The sequence below is a fragment of the Oryctolagus cuniculus genome, chromosome 1, assembly GCF_051225735.1.
Source record: "Oryctolagus cuniculus isolate XC-2025 breed Fujian yellow rabbit chromosome 1, ASM5122573v1, whole genome shotgun sequence".
Taxonomy (NCBI): Eukaryota; Metazoa; Chordata; class Mammalia; order Lagomorpha; family Leporidae; genus Oryctolagus; species Oryctolagus cuniculus.
The window spans coordinates 235,717,378-235,732,367 of record NC_142867.1 but is presented as its reverse complement, the minus strand read 5'-3'; the positions used below and the strand labels follow the sequence as shown (position 1 = coordinate 235,732,367).

General features: G+C 66.6%; 1 protein-coding gene across 1 annotated transcript in view; it reads right to left on the bottom strand.

Moving 5' to 3' along the window:
- The window catches only part of STKLD1 (serine/threonine kinase like domain containing 1), a 21,978-nt gene extending 6,988 nt beyond the window's left edge, over positions 1 to 14,990 (bottom strand). Inside the window, exons 1-10 of the mRNA XM_089322217.1 lie at positions 14,783 to 14,990; positions 13,387 to 13,473; positions 10,842 to 10,886; positions 9,384 to 9,458; positions 8,198 to 8,299; positions 4,204 to 4,274; positions 3,555 to 3,670; positions 1,789 to 1,907; positions 1,012 to 1,175; positions 341 to 471 (exon numbers count right to left, since the gene is read on the bottom strand). Of these exons, the coding sequence (XP_089178343.1) occupies positions 341 to 471; positions 1,012 to 1,175; positions 1,789 to 1,907; positions 3,555 to 3,670; positions 4,204 to 4,274; positions 8,198 to 8,299; positions 9,384 to 9,458; positions 10,842 to 10,886; positions 13,387 to 13,473; positions 14,783 to 14,797 (925 nt within the window). The 5' untranslated portion in view covers positions 14,798 to 14,990. The remainder of the gene's footprint in view (positions 1 to 340; positions 472 to 1,011; positions 1,176 to 1,788; positions 1,908 to 3,554; positions 3,671 to 4,203; positions 4,275 to 8,197; positions 8,300 to 9,383; positions 9,459 to 10,841; positions 10,887 to 13,386; positions 13,474 to 14,782) is intronic.

The following is a 14,990-nucleotide window of genomic DNA, read 5'->3' as shown; positions in this document are numbered from 1 at the left end:
GCCACTGCTCCCACAGCAGATCCGTCACTGGGGCCCCACGCACCCTGGGCACCCACCCACCCCGACCCTGCGGGCTCTGCCGCCGCTCAGGATGCCGGGGTGGGGGGTGGGGGGCCGCGGGCTGTAGTGAGCTGAGGAGCCACGCAGGTTTCCCGAGGCCACACTGGAGGGGGGGGAGGCGGGGTCTGCGCAGGGCGGTGTCCTAAGCCAAGCAGCGCGTGGGGACAGACGGGCAGGGCTCCTGGCTACCGTCCCCCTCCCGCACTAGCCCTTCGAGAGGGGCAGGGCTGGGCGGGGGCAGGTCAGCAGGACGCCAAGGCCACCCGTGTCCCCAGGTCACCTAGGATGCTGGCGACGCTGCTGTCCAGCAGCGCGTCCATGATGGACGGAGGCACCACCTGCTGGTGCAGGGACAGCGCGATGCACGAGGACTTGAACGAGCTGCTCACGAAGGCGACGTGGATGACGTCCCTGCAGAGGGGCGGGGAGAACGGGGGGGGGGCCAGCAGCCTCCTGGGCCGTCGCCATCGGGGCTGCAGCCAGACCCTCCCGCGCCGGAAGCCGTCACGTGTCCTAAGTCTGTCCGGCAAGTGCCCCGGTGTTGGTGTACAGACACAGAATCCCCGCCAAGGACTGGGCTCTTACGGGGGCACAGGGCTGGCCCCAGGTCGCGCGGCGACGGCCCTGGGCGCTGCCACGTTTGTCCTGCCCGGTCAGGACCAAGGACGGTGTAGACACAGAATCCAGGCTGGATTCTTTCTTCTGTTTTTAAAGCAAACTACAATTCACACTTTTCCTCCCGAAGTGTCCTGGGTCCTTGGGGCTGTGGGGACGCTCGCTCCGGCATCCCGAGTGCATCCCAGGATGGGATGGCCAAAGCGTGGGCGAGCCCGAGGGCGCACGGGCACAGCAGGGTGCCAGCCGCGTGCCCTGGAAAAGCCAGCAGCCAGCGGGCGTGTGCCGAGGAGGGGCCGTGGGCAGGGGAGTGAGCACCCCGCACCCCGGGCTCACCTGACTGTTATCCGGTCCAGGGGTCTGACCTGGAGCATCAGCGGCAACAGGGAGGCAAAGGTGTCGGTGTCTGGGATCCGCCTCTCCCCCATGGTCTTCAGGACGGCCCTCAGGCCGCCCGGGCCCTCGTGGAGCGACTTGCGCAGCTGCAGGGCCTCTGTGGCCTGCCAGAGAGTGCGCTGTTGAGAGCTTCCACAACCGAGGGGAGCCTGGGCCCTGGCCTGGCTGCAGAGTGAGCCGGGGACCAGGAATGCCCGGAGGCCGCGGGAGCCCGGGGGCTCGACCGGCACAAGAGACGGAGGTCCAGAGAGGCCAGCGGCATTCGCTGGGCAGGGTGCGGGCCGAGGACAGTGCTCCACGCCTCGTGCTGCCAAGGGGACCCCGACCTGGATCCAGCCGGTGAGAGGGGCCTCGTGCCCATTTAACAGGCGAGGCAGCCAAGGCACGCAGTCCAGGCGGGGCCGCGCCCGGGCTCCTTCCCGAACCTCCGTGTCCCGGCCCCAGGCCCTCATTTTCCTGGGGGTCTTCCCAAGCAAGGGAACCGCAGGGGCCGCTCCGAGGCGGGGGGGGGGGGGGGGCTGGGCTGCTGGCTCGGCTTTCTGGACCCCCAGTGCTGGACGTGGAGCTGGGGAGTGCGTGAATGCCAGACGCGGACACGTGGGGGTGGCACTGCACCTCTGCCGTCCAAGCCCCGCAGGTGCTGAGTGCTGGGCCCGGGTGGGGGCAGGGGCAGACGTGGGAGCGGGGGTGGCGCGGCGGCAGGCGGAGGCGGCTCACCTCCAGGAAGGAGCAGCTGACCATGTCCAGAATGATACAGCCCAGCGACCAGATGTCCGACCTCGGGCTGAAGGAGAAGGCGAGGGCTTCGGGAGCCATCCAGGACTTGTGGGAGGGGTCTGTGGGCAGCAGCCGGGCAGGGCGTCCCGTGAGCCGGTGCTGCCTGGGGGGCCAGGGCAGGGCACGCAGCCCGCCCAGCGCCAGCCCTCGGCTGTCCTGCGCCACCCTTCCCGGGTGAGCCGCCAAGGAGCAGGCCTTGGCCATGAGGCTGCCTGTGGACCTGAGTGTCCGGCGCCCGCGACGGCTGCTGGAGGAGCCAGAAGGTGCTGGCGCCAACAGGGCCAGAATCTGACCTCCTCAAACATCGGCTCCCCCCAGTGTCAGGGCCTGGGGCGCGGCTGCAGCTGCCTCTCCCGTTTCCAAATCTGAGCCCCAGAGGAGGGGCCAGAAGAACAGGGTGCGCAGCCCAGCCCTGCCAGTCCATGATGGCCTCAGGCGGCCCCTTCCTCCTGAACCTTCACTCCCTAAGAGTAAAGGGCTGGGCTCAGGACCCACACCCTCTGCACCTCCAAGAGCTCCACCCACCCACCCATCACCCACCCACCCATCACCCACCCACCCATCACTCACCCATCCATCACCCACCCATCCATCACCCACCCACCCATCACCCATCCATCACCCACCCATCCATCACCCATCACCCACCCATCCATCACCCACCCATCACCCATCACCCACCCATCATCACCCATCTCCCACCCATCCATCACCCACCCACCCATCACCCACCCATCCATCACTCATCACCCATCACCCATCACCCACCCATCACTCACCCATCACCCACCCACCCATCACCCATCACCCACCCATCCATCACCCACCCACCCATCACCCATCACCCACCAATCACTCATCACCCACCCATCACCCACCCATCCAGCGTCCATCACCCACCCATCCATCACCCACCCACCCATCACCCACCCATCCATCCATCACCCATCCCCCACCCATCCAGCATCCACCCATACATACATAAATCATATATCCGTCTGTCCACGTAACTACCACCCACCCATCCATACATACATAAATCATCCATCGTCCACCTAACTATCCATCCATTCATACATGCGTACATTAATCCACCCATCCATCCACCCATACACCATCCATCCACCCACACACCACCCATCCATCACCCATCACCCACCCATCCATCACCCACCCACCCATCACCCACCCATCACCCACCCACCCATCACCCACCCATCACCCATCACCCATCACCCACCCATCCATCACCCACCCACCCACCCATCACCCATCCATCCATCCGTCATCACCTGCTGTCCTCTGTGTGACCAGGACATAGTGTCACTAGCAGCTCCCCCCCGGGACTCTGGGACTCCCCGTAGTGGTTGCCCCCTCCGTCCCACACAGCCGTCACCTTTTCAAAGGGAAGAGACCCCCTCTCTCCTCGCCTTGCACCCCTGCCAGCTCCCGGTAAGCCAGTGCCTGGCACACTCCGGGGCCTTCCTTCGCAGGCCTTCTCCCCGCTCCCATGAGGGCTAACACCTTCTGGGGTGTGCTACCATTCCTTTGTGCCAATGCTGGCGTTTCAGGGGCCCTGCACCCACCCCACCCCCGAGGCAGTCCCACTCAGTCACCACCCAGGGAAAGGAGTCCCAGGGGACCTCTGGCAAACGTGGGTTGACCCGGCGCATTCCAGTCCCCCGCGTCCCCGGAGGCCCGGCCACCTTCTTCAGCACGGATGTTCCACTTGGCCTCGTCCACCATCAGCTTGTGGCAGCTCAGGTCCTGCAGTCTGCAGTGGTTGCCGCCGACCAGGGCGATGTTGGACGGCTTGAGGTTCCTGGGACCAAGAGGGGAACGCCTTGGGGGCCGTGAGGACCCCGTGGCGGGGCCGTGTCCCCCTGCCCCACTCTGCCTCCATCCCGCCAGGTTCTAAGCAGCCCACTCCTCAGGAAAACGCCCCTCTCGGGCCACTCTGTTTCGTGGCCACACCGGGGAAAAACCCAAGCCCAGTGGACGGCGGCAACCCTCCAGCGGTGTGGAAGTCCCGGGTCGGCGGGCCAGCCTCCCGGCCGTTCCATGACTCGTGGGCACGTGGTCTGTTCTGGGAGGGAGCCGTCTCCCGGGGCTCTGAGGCGGCTGCGTGGCTGGCGGGTCAGAGGCCACGCCGCTGCAGGCCACCTCATCTCTTCCCTGGCGCGGCCTCTGCCCCACTCCGTGCACTTTAGACCCTGCTGGCACCCCACGTGCAGCCGTGCCTGGAGCCGGTGAGTCACGCGGCCTGGGGGAGGGGCTCTGGGGAGCTGCCTGTCCTGTCCCCTGCCCGGGGGCGAGAGGCAGCGGCCAGTGCCGGCAGGAGGCGGCCCCGCCCACCTGTGAGTGATGCCCAGCTGGTGCAGGTACTCCAGGGCGTCCAACACCTGACCCAGCACGTTCTGCAGCCACTGGGAAGAGGGGGACACGCCAGGGAGAGGCTGAGAGTGGCGCTCTCGCCGGGCGGGGGACCCCAAAGCCGCCAGCGGCGCCTCTTCCCCTGGTGTCTTGAGTTAGGCCTGAGGCTGGCCAAGAGCTCGAGCCAGGGAGGAGGCTGGAGCCAGTGTGGCTCTCAGATGGCCCAGCCGGGTCTGCCAGGGCCCCCCGTTTCCAGACCTCATGCTGCTCTCTAAGCTCCCGGGTCTGTGGCCCACACAGCCCGGCACCTGCCGGGAGACTGCAGCTGGGCCGTGTGCCGTCAGAGGTGACGGAGCTTCAGTGCCCACTTGGGGCTTGCCCCTTGATGCCGTTACGCGGAATAGCCCAGGGAGAGAATGTTCTGGAAGCACTCGGAGTCAGAAACCAGACCTGCGTGGTGTCAGGGCACCGACTCTCACACCTGCTCCAAGGACCCTGCACTCCATGAGGGCCCCTCAGAGGCACTTGGGTGTCTTAAGGTTTCCGGGAACACCCTGTTTCCAACGGTCCCGCTGCAGAGCCTGCCCGGAGGCTGTGTTGGGAGAGGGGCCGCGTGCCATCAGAGCCCTGTAGGGGGACGCGGAGCCCATCCGCCCACCCCCCAGAGGCGGCGTCAGACAAAACTGCCTGAGCTGCACCCCAGAACGAAATGCAAGAGCGACAGTGACGCGTCCTCTGGGGATCCTCGTGGCTTTGGGCAGGAAACGTCCCTTAAGCTGGGACCCCACAGGCACCCGGGAAATGTGGGTGCAACGGGCTTTGTCACATGGGGACCTCTGTCCACCCAGGGCCACCGCTGAGGAAGCGAACTGGCCAGACAGGGAGGGACACTGCAGGCACTTGTGTCCAGCATATGCAAACCGTCCCACAAATCAGCACGGACAGGCAGATGCTGGCGCTGCGGCCCCGCGGGGGAAGCCAGGCTGGGGATGCCCACATCCTACATCTGAGCGCTGGTTCGAGCCCCCGCTGCTCCGCTTCCCATCCAGCTCCCTGCTGACGGCCTGAGAGGCAGCGGAGGGTGGCCCAAGTGTGTGGCCCCTGCACCCGCGTGGGAGACCCAGGTGGAGCTGCTGGCTCCTGGCTTCAGGCTGGCCCAGCCCTGGGCATTGCGGCCATTTGGGGAGTGAACCCGTGGATGGAAGCCCTCTCTCTCTGTCTCTCGCTCTCTGTCACTCTGCCTTCTAAATAAATAAATGAATCTTTTAAAGCAACAAACAACCCAAACGTGAAATAGGGCAAGGACTCGAACGGGTTCAAGGAAGAACTCCAGTGGCTGCAGTACGCTCGCCGGCCCTCTGGAGGGTGGGGAGTCCCAGCCCCCCCGAGGGCCCTGGGCCAGGCCCCTGCCCACACTGGGCTTCTGCACTCGCACCTCCGCTTGCTCCTCCCAGGCGGGGCTGTCGGAGGGGAAGACACGGCTCGGCGTCCCCGCTCGGACCCGAGCAGCAGCCTGGCCGTCCTGTGCTCTTCCTGCTACCGGCAAGCTTGGCCACGGCCCTCAGCTGTCCCCAGGGAAATGCAGGTGAACGCCATAACGAAAGACCCCGCCCTCCTGAACAGTGAACCCGAAAAAGACTGGGCAGCGAAGCTCCGGAACAGGCACGCTCGCCACGGTGGGAGAGCACCGCGGCTCCACGGGGCTCCACACGGCTCCACGGGGCTCCACACGGCTCCACACGGCTCCACACGGCTCCACACGGCTCCACACAGCCCCACACGGCTCCACGGGGCTCCACACGGCTCCATACGGCTCCACACGGCTCCACACGGCTCCACGGGGCTCCACGGGGCTCCACACGGCTCCACACGGCTCCACACGGCTCCACACGGCTCCACGGGGCTCCACGGGGCTCCACACGGCTCCACACGGCTCCACACGGCTCCACACGGCTCCACACGGCTCCACACGGCCCCACACGGCTCCACGGGGCTCCACACGGCTCCATACGGCTCCACACGGCTCCACACGGCTCCACACGGCTCCACGGGGCTCCACACGGCTCCACGGGGCTCCACACGGCTCCACACGGCTCCACACGGCTCCACGGGGCTCCACACGGCTCCACGGGGCTCCACATGGCTCCACACGGCTCCACGGGGCTCCACACGGCTCCACACGGCTCCACACGGCTCCACGGGGCTCCACGGGGCTCCACACGGTTCCACACGGCTCCACATGGCTCCACACGGCTCCACGGGGCTCCACACGGCTCCACATGGCTCCACGGGGCTCCACACGGCTCCACACGGCTCCACGGGGCTCCACACGGCTCCATGGGGCTCCACGGGGCTCCACACGGCTCCACACGGCTCCACACGGCTCCACACGGCTCCACGGGGCTCCACACGGCTCCACGGGGCTCCACACGGCTCCACACGGCTCCACGGGGCTCCACACGGCTCCACACGGCTCCACGGGGCTCCACGGGGCTCCACACGGTTCCACATGGCTCCACACGGCTCCACACGGCTCCACGGGGCTCCACACGGCTCCACGGGGCTCCACACGGCTCCACGGGGCTCCACACGGCTCCACACGGCTCCACACGGCTCCACACGGCTCCACGGGGCTCCACACGGCTCCACGGGGCTCCACATGGCTCCACACGGCTCCACGGGGCTCCACACGGCTCCACACGGCTCCACACGGCTCCACACGGCTCCACACGGCCCCACACGGCTCCACGGGGCTCCACACGGCTCCATACGGCTCCACATGGCTCCACACGGCTCCACGGGGCTCCACGGGGCTCCACACGGCTCCACACGGCTCCACACGGCTCCACAGGGCTCCACACGGCTCCACACGGCTCCACACGGCTCTACACGGCTCCACGGGGCTCCACACGGCTCCACGGGGCTCCACACGGCTCCACACGGCTCCACGGGGCTCCACACGGCTCCACGGGGCTCCACATGGCTCCACACGGCTCCACGGGGCTCCACACGGCTCCACACGGCTCCACACGGCTCCACGGGGCTCCACGGGGCTCCACACGGCTCCACACGGCTCCACGGGGCTCCACGGGGCTCCACATGGTTCCACACGGCTCCACATGGCTCCACACGGCTCCACGGGGCTCCACACGGCTCCACATGGCTCCACGGGGCTCCACACGGCTCCACGGGGCTCCACGGGGCTCCACACGGCTCCACGGGGCTCCACACGGCCCCACATGGCTCCACGGGGCTCCACACGGCTCCACATGGCTCCACACGGCTCCACATGGCTCCACACGGCTCCACGGGGCTCCACACGGCTCCACATGGCTCCACATGGCTCCACGGAGGCCCGGGGGTGGGGCAGCGCTAACACGCACCTGCACCCGCTGCCCCCCACCCCCGCAGTGCTGCTCCTCGGTGTCCACCCAGAGGACACCGTATCCTAGACAGCCCAGGTGCGCACCAACACCAGCACAGGGCACCAGCGGCCGCACAGCAACAAGAAAAGGCTGGAGTGGGCACTGGGCGCGGGCGTGTGGGCGCCCACGTCCGTACCAGAGCGCTGGGCTCCTGCCTCCCGCTGCCTGGGGAGGCACAGGGGATGGCTCCACCACGTGAGCCCTGCCACCCACGTGAGACCCGAATTGAGTTCCTGCTTCCTGGTCTCGGCTCCCGGCTTCCGCCTGGCCCAGCCCCCGCCGTTGCGGGCACTCGGGGAGTGAACGTGGCGGATTCACGTCAGCTCCCCTTGCAGAACAGCCCGTGCACTGAGGGGCAGGCTCTGCAGCACGTGGGACAGGAGCCGTCACACCCCAGCGACCACGTCCGAGTCCTCTCACGGCACGTTGGGGACCGGCGGAGTCAGTGCCGGAGGCGGATTCAGGTCACCGCCACTATCAGGGAAAACTCCCGGGGTTCCGGGACTGTCCCCGCCCGCCCGCCCAGGCACGCGGGCCCCCAGGGGCCTCACCACCGCGTCCATGGCCGCCTTCGCCTTCCTCTTACTCTCGATGGCCTTCTGCAAGCTGCCCTTGTTGTAGTCCATCACCAGGCAGAGGAACAGGGAGGAGATCTGCCCGGACAGGAGGCCCTGAGCCCCGCCCGCGCGGGCTTCTGCAGGGCCTCCCTCCGCACGGCCACAGGGCGCTGCCCGCTGGCGGGGCTGGGAGCCCCTGCTGTTCATCTTTGCCCCCTCTCTCCCTGCCCTGCTCCCGGCCCTCCACACTGAGCTCCTGGGGCATCTGCGAGCTGCGCCTGCTGCTGCACACACGGAGCCCCTGCGGGGGTCAGCCCCCGCCTCCCTCCAGGCTCGCACGCTGGACCGACAGGTCTGGCTCCAACGGCCCTCCTGGACCGGCCGCAGCAGACCCGGGCAGGGGCCTGGCGCTGCCTCCCTCCGTGCTGAAGCCTCCTCTGGCTTCCTGCAGCTCCCCATGGCAGGTGCTCGGATACCCTGGGCGTGCAGGCCGCGAGGGCCCTCAGGGCCTTCCGATGCGGGTGGGACCCGCTGCTCCTGCCCAGGCCTGGACGCCAAGGCGACCGGACAAACGTCAGACGCACAGGGAGCCGCCTGACCTGCCTCCACTCAGCCTCCTCGGCCGAGCCTCCCTGCCCCCACCGCGGGGCTCCGGCTCCCGGTACAGGGCCTGGGGGCCCCACGGGCTGGGTTTGGATCCCCAGCAGCTGCCCGGGAGCCGTGCGGGCTTTCCGCGCCCCAAGCCCTGTCAGGAAAGTAAGGATGTTCCTTTGGCCCTTCCTCCAGGAAGTGGTGATGGACAGGAGGCCGCTTAGGAAACTGGGCGGGGCTACCGGTAGGGTTCCAGCGGCCTGGGACAAGCAGGGTGGCGGAAGCAGGTGGCTCTGGCCGAGGGTGCAGAGCTCAGGAGCTGCAGGCGTGGGCCCCAGGACCAAGGCCTGGCCTTCCGGCTCTGCCACACCCCAGCTGAGCGGCCCACGTCTCCTTTTCTGTACAGTGGGGGGCAACCCTTTCTACAAGGAGGGTCCCGGGGCTCCCTTGGGTTATGCACAGGAAGCCCCCAGCACGGCCCCGGGGCCCGGTAAGTGATGGCTCGGGGGCAGCTGCACTCAGCACGGCCATGGCTCAGGGGTGGGACAGCAGCGGGCGTGGGCCGCTCCACACGGGTGGGCCCACCCACCTCCTGGTTCCAGGTCATGAACAGCTCGCGGTACGTGGCGATGTGGGCGTGCTGCAGCTGCAGCAGCGGCATCAGCTGTGGACAGAGCATTGGGAGAGGGGGGAGGGGCTAGGAAGAGCCACTCCCACCTGGGTGGTCTTTGTCACCTGCCCCAGCAGGTCAGGGGAGCAGCCACGGCAAGGCCGTGCAGCCCGGTGGTTAGGAAGCAGACGGGCAGCACGTGCCGGCCCTGCTGTGTGACCGAGACAGGACCGCAACCTCCCTGAGCCTCGTGGGGCTCGCAGAGCTGAGGCAGCACGGGACATACACGTAAAGTCAGCGCTGGCAGAGGAGGCCGGGTGCCCGCGGGCCTGGGGGCTTCCTCAGAGGTCCCTGTGTCCCCGCCCCCACCGTGGAGTCCTAGAGCCCGGGGAACCGCTCTGAGGGGTGGGCATGAGGCTGCCCGACAGGACAGGGAAAGGAACCAGCAGGATGGAAAGCTGTGACGGGGCCGGCGCTGGGGCGTAGCGGGTAAAGCCGCCGCCTGCAGTGCCCGCATCCCATACGAGCACCGGGTTGAGTAATGGATGCCCCACTTCCGATCCAGCTCTGCTGTGGCCTGGGAAAGCAGTGGAGGAGGCCCAAGTCCTTGGGCCCCTGCACCCACATGGGAGACCGGGAAGAAGCTCCTGGCTCCTGGCTTCGGACCAGCCCAGCTCTGGCTGTTGCGGCCAATTGGAGAGTGAACCAGTGGATGGAAGACCTCTCTTCTCTCTCTCTCTGCCTCTCCTTCTCTCTCTGTGTAACTCTGACTTTAAATAAATAAATCTTAGAGAGAGAGAGAGAGAGAAAGAAAGCAAGAAATGCCAGTGTTGGCCTGCTCCAAACAGAGAATTTCTAAAATTATTAAAAAAAAAAAAAAAAAAAAAAGCTGTGACGGGGTGGGAGGGGCTCCCCTGTTCACTCCCTCACCGCGCCGGGTCTGGCGAAGCTCAGAGCCAGCACGCCCAGAGGACGACCGCAAGGGGCACGTTTAACCTCACGTGCGGCGGGAGCGTGGCGAGGAGAAGCCACTCGGAGGCGCTGGCCACTGAGCTGCCGTGGGGGCAGCAGGTGCCCCCCAGGTCAGTCTGTCACACGAGGGCTAATGTCCGCTCTTCGCTAAGAAGCTCTGAGCCTCCCAAGTTCTCGAGGCCGAGCCACCTCTAATCACGGAAGAGACCTCCTTTATCAAGTCGGCCACTGGGGGATCAGCCCCGGCCCCGGCTGCCACTGGACTTCGTCTTCCCAGGAACGCGGGTCCCGGGCTGTCAGCCGGGGCAGAGCTGTCGCTCGGCCGTGGGCTCACGTGATGCCCGGGGTCGCTGCTCTCACAGCCGGGGTGAGAACTGCGCCGAGCCCGCGTCCTCCCAGCTGGACTTCCCTCTCGCTCAACGAGAAGGCTCAGCACAGCCGGCGTGTGCACCGCGCCCAAGCTACCTCCTCCAGGGCCTCGTTGGCTTGGTGCTTATCGATGCATTCCACCTGCAGGGGCACAAGAGGGCACCGTCTCAGGGACCACGTCAGTAAGCCACCTCCGTGACCCCCACCATCACTGCCATCACCATCTCCACCATCATCACCACCATCACCATCTCCACCACCATCACTGCCATCACCATCTCCACCACCATCACCGCCATCACCATCTCCACCACCATCACCGCCATCACCATCTCCACCACCATCACCGCCATCACCATCTCCACCATCATCACCGCCATCACCATCTCCACCACCATCACCGCCATCACCATCTCCACCATCATCACCGCCATCACCATCTCCACCATCATCACCGCCATCACCATCTCCACCATCATCACCGCCATCACCATCTCCACCATCATCACCGCCATCACCATCTCCACCATCATCACCGCCATCACCATCTCCACCACCATCACCGCCATCACCATCTCCACCACCATCACCACCATCACCACCATCACCGCCATCACCATCTCCACCACCATCACCATCTCCACCACCATCACCACCACTGCTGTCCTCAGCATCACTAACATCATTACCTTCACCACCAGCATCAACATTACACCAACGCTGCTCTCACCCCCTCATCACCATCACCACCATTAGCGTCTCCACCACTGCCATCACCGTCCCTACCGTTATCACCACCATCATCACCGTCCCCACCACCATCACCACCATCAGCACCGTCCCCACCATTATCATCAGCAGCACCATCCTCTCTACCACCACCATCCCCCCCCACCATCACCACCACCCTCCCCACCACCGCACCTCCTCCCCACCATCACCACCATCACCATCACCACCACCCTCCCCACCACCGCACCTCCTCCGCCGTCAGCACCACCATTGCCATCACCTCTCCAGGCTCCCACTGTCCCCGTCCCCACCACGTGGCACCAGGCTGGGCTGCAGATCTCCTAAGGCAGTAATCTAAGAACGCTCTGGGCAGCGAGACCATCTTTGCCCCTCTCGTGAGCACGAGTTTAGGAGTCAGCAGGAGCCAGTGAGGAAGCAGGGAGGGCGGCGATGCGCTGGCCCCGGGGGCACACGGCTCTGTTCCAGCTGGCGCAGCGCCAGCCTCACCACCCCACCCCTGACGCAAGCCGGGAGACGCTCTGTGCACTGACGCTGTGGCGGTCCTGTCTCTGCCCGTCCCTTCTCTGAGTGGGAAGCGAAGGGGCGGTGACCGGGGCCGCGCCAGCTCGCCAGCCGGAACAGCGGATCCACACCCGGAAGCCTGCTCTCAGGACGTGGGCCTGAAACGGGCTCGTCACGGGGGTGACGTGGAGGGGGGACTTGTTTCCAGACCCCCACGAGGAGCCAAGACGCCCGTGGGCTGTCCGTGGAGCGCAGATTAGACCGAGTCTGCCCGTCTGCCTTCCCTCCCGGCCCGGGGGCTCGGCAGCAGGGACGGTCAACCACATCAGGAGAGCCTTAGAAACACTGGCTCATTCCCCACTCCCAGCAATTTCTCCTACGGAAATAATAGATGCTCAACAAACAAACAAAACAACCTAGTCTAAGAGTCCCCTGTGCACAGTGAGAACCACAGCACCAGGGGATGGGCGGGGCCAGCGCACAGGCAGGGCGGAGCCACCGGCCACTGTGCTCGCCACAGGAGACCTGAGCAGGGACGGTCTCACCCGTCATACAATCCTGGGAAAAGGAAACAGCCCACAGTGCTCAGAGGAGACCGGAGGGGCGCACAGAGTCTACCTTCGCCCCCGCCGCCCCGGCCCTGCCCCCGTGCGTGCGGGAGCCGGATGGAGCTCCAGGCTTCTGGTGTTGGCCTGGCGCAGCCCAGGCTTTGCTGGGGAGCCAAGCAGTGGGTGCGAGAGCTCTCTCTCTGCCTTTCAACAAATAAACAAATACCATTTTAAAAAGTTGTTTGTCCAGGGAGTGGCCAGCCACCCTGCCCCACTGGCTGGGAGACCGGGGGCTAACCCTGCAGCCAGCCACGGAGAAGGAGGTGCGAGGACTCCAGGCCGTTGTGCAGCCACCCTGGACAATGCTGCCCTGTCCCTGCCACCGCCCCGCGGAGGCCGTGGCCGGCACTCTCAGGACAGCTCCCTCTGGCCCACCCCGTCTCGGAAACACCAGAGGGTGTGCTCCTGCAGGCGAGGCCCCCACCCTGCCCTGCTGGCCCGGGAGCTGCCCTTGGCCGGTGTGACTTCGCGCTGGCCCCTGCCCTCTCTGGGCCTTGCTCCCTGTGGGTACAACTGGCGACCCTGTCCAGCAGAGAGCCTGAATTCAAGTCCTCGCCCCGGAGAGCGGGGTCACTGTCCCCGCTTTGCTGGACAGGCAGGAGACGCAGCGGGCTGGCGGCTGGCACACAGCGTGCGGGGAGTGGACGGCAGGTGGGGTGCGCCTCCTCCCCCACCGAGGCTGGGAGCCGGCTCTGCCGCGGTGCCTGCTGGTGAGGCGGGGGGGGGGGCCGGGACGCCCCAGCCGCGGCACTGGCCCCTCGCGGTTGCCGGCCTCTTACCTGCTTTATCACCCGCTTCACTTTGGTCTCCGTTTCCTGCACCACCAGATTCACCCCCAAAGCTCCAGGCTTCAGCCGGTACAGAACCTACGGGGTGGGGGGAGCAGCTTCCAGGACATGCTCACCACGGGGCGGGCGCTTCCAAGGTGCCCCGGGGTGGGGACGGCAGGGCCAGCGCTGCCTCCTCACTGCACCGGGAAGCCCTCCGGCACTGCAGCCACGGCCTCTCGTTTCTAGAACCAGCCGGGCATCTGGGTTCACTCAGCCCAGGGCCCCGGCTCCCAGCGCCCACCTCCACGGTGGGCATCCAGACGAGAATACCCCGTCACCATCAGCACGCCGCACAGCTCACAGACACGGGACGTGGCCGGGGCGACTGCTTTCTCCCATGCCCACGTGGCAGGGGTGGGGGGGGTCTGTGGCGCTGACGCGGGAGCTGGGTCCCTGCCCACGGCTGTGGCTCAGACCTCCTGGGCTGGACGAGGCTCTGGGGTCTGCCCGAGCGGGGCCTGCCTGCGTCAGCGGCCACCACGCCAAAACTCCGCAGAGAGGCCAGGGTGCCGGCCAGGATGGGGCTAGGCTCTGTGGGATCTCCCGGCCACAGAAGTCGGGGTGGGGGCCTGGATCTGATGTCCAGCCCTCGCGGGCGGCCTGGGTACTGCTCAGGGAGGGCCGTGGCGGGCAGGGGGTGCCACGGGGGGCTTAGGTGGTACAGGCGTCACTACGTCATCAACTTTCCATTTTCCTGAAAAAATGACTTTTGAAACTCCCCGTCCGGGACCGGCGCTGTAGCACCGTAGGACAGGCACTGGCTCGAGTCCCGGCTGCTCCACTTCCCATCCAGCTCCCTGCTGTGGCCTGGGAAAGCAGTGAGGGGGGCCCAAGTCCTCGGGCCCCTGCACCCACGTGGGAGACACGGAAAAAGCTCCTGGCTCCTGGCTTCCGATCGGTGCAGCTCTGGCCGTAGCAGCCAAGTGGGGAGTGAACCAGCGGATGCAAGACCCCCCCCCCAACTCTGCCTCTCAAATAGATAAAATATTAAAAAAAAAAAAAAAAAGAACCACAACAACCAACCCCTCTGTCCACCAGGAACTCAGCTGCCTCACCTCGGGGGTGGGGTGGGGGACCCTGGCCCCCGCGGGAGACCCAGGGCGCTGAGCGTTTGTTAGTGGAGGTGCAAGGCCTGGGAGAAATGACCCACTCTCCAGGCTCCGGCCGCCCCGCGGTGTCCCACGTCCAGGGACCCTCAGAGGGGGAAACTGAGGCCCGGCGAGGCCAAGGGCACCCAGGAGCCGGGGGCTGACCCGACCCGGCCACACCCCGCCGGCACCGCCGCCGTTCTCTCCGACCGGGTCTGGGTGGCCCCGTCGGCCCCAGGGAGTCCCCGGGCCTGCACCTGATACTTCTCCATGGCCACTCCAACCGATGCCTCCCCAACTCAGCTCGGACCCGCCACGGAACATGCGCAGTAGCGACCGCATCCGGCCGCGTCTGCCTGTCCCGTGGGAGCCTCAGGTCACGAACGGCGCCCGGAGAGGGCACCCGAGCGTCCTCTCAGAACACCGGCCCCCCTAACCGCGGCCGGAGGGCCGGAGCGCGGCCGG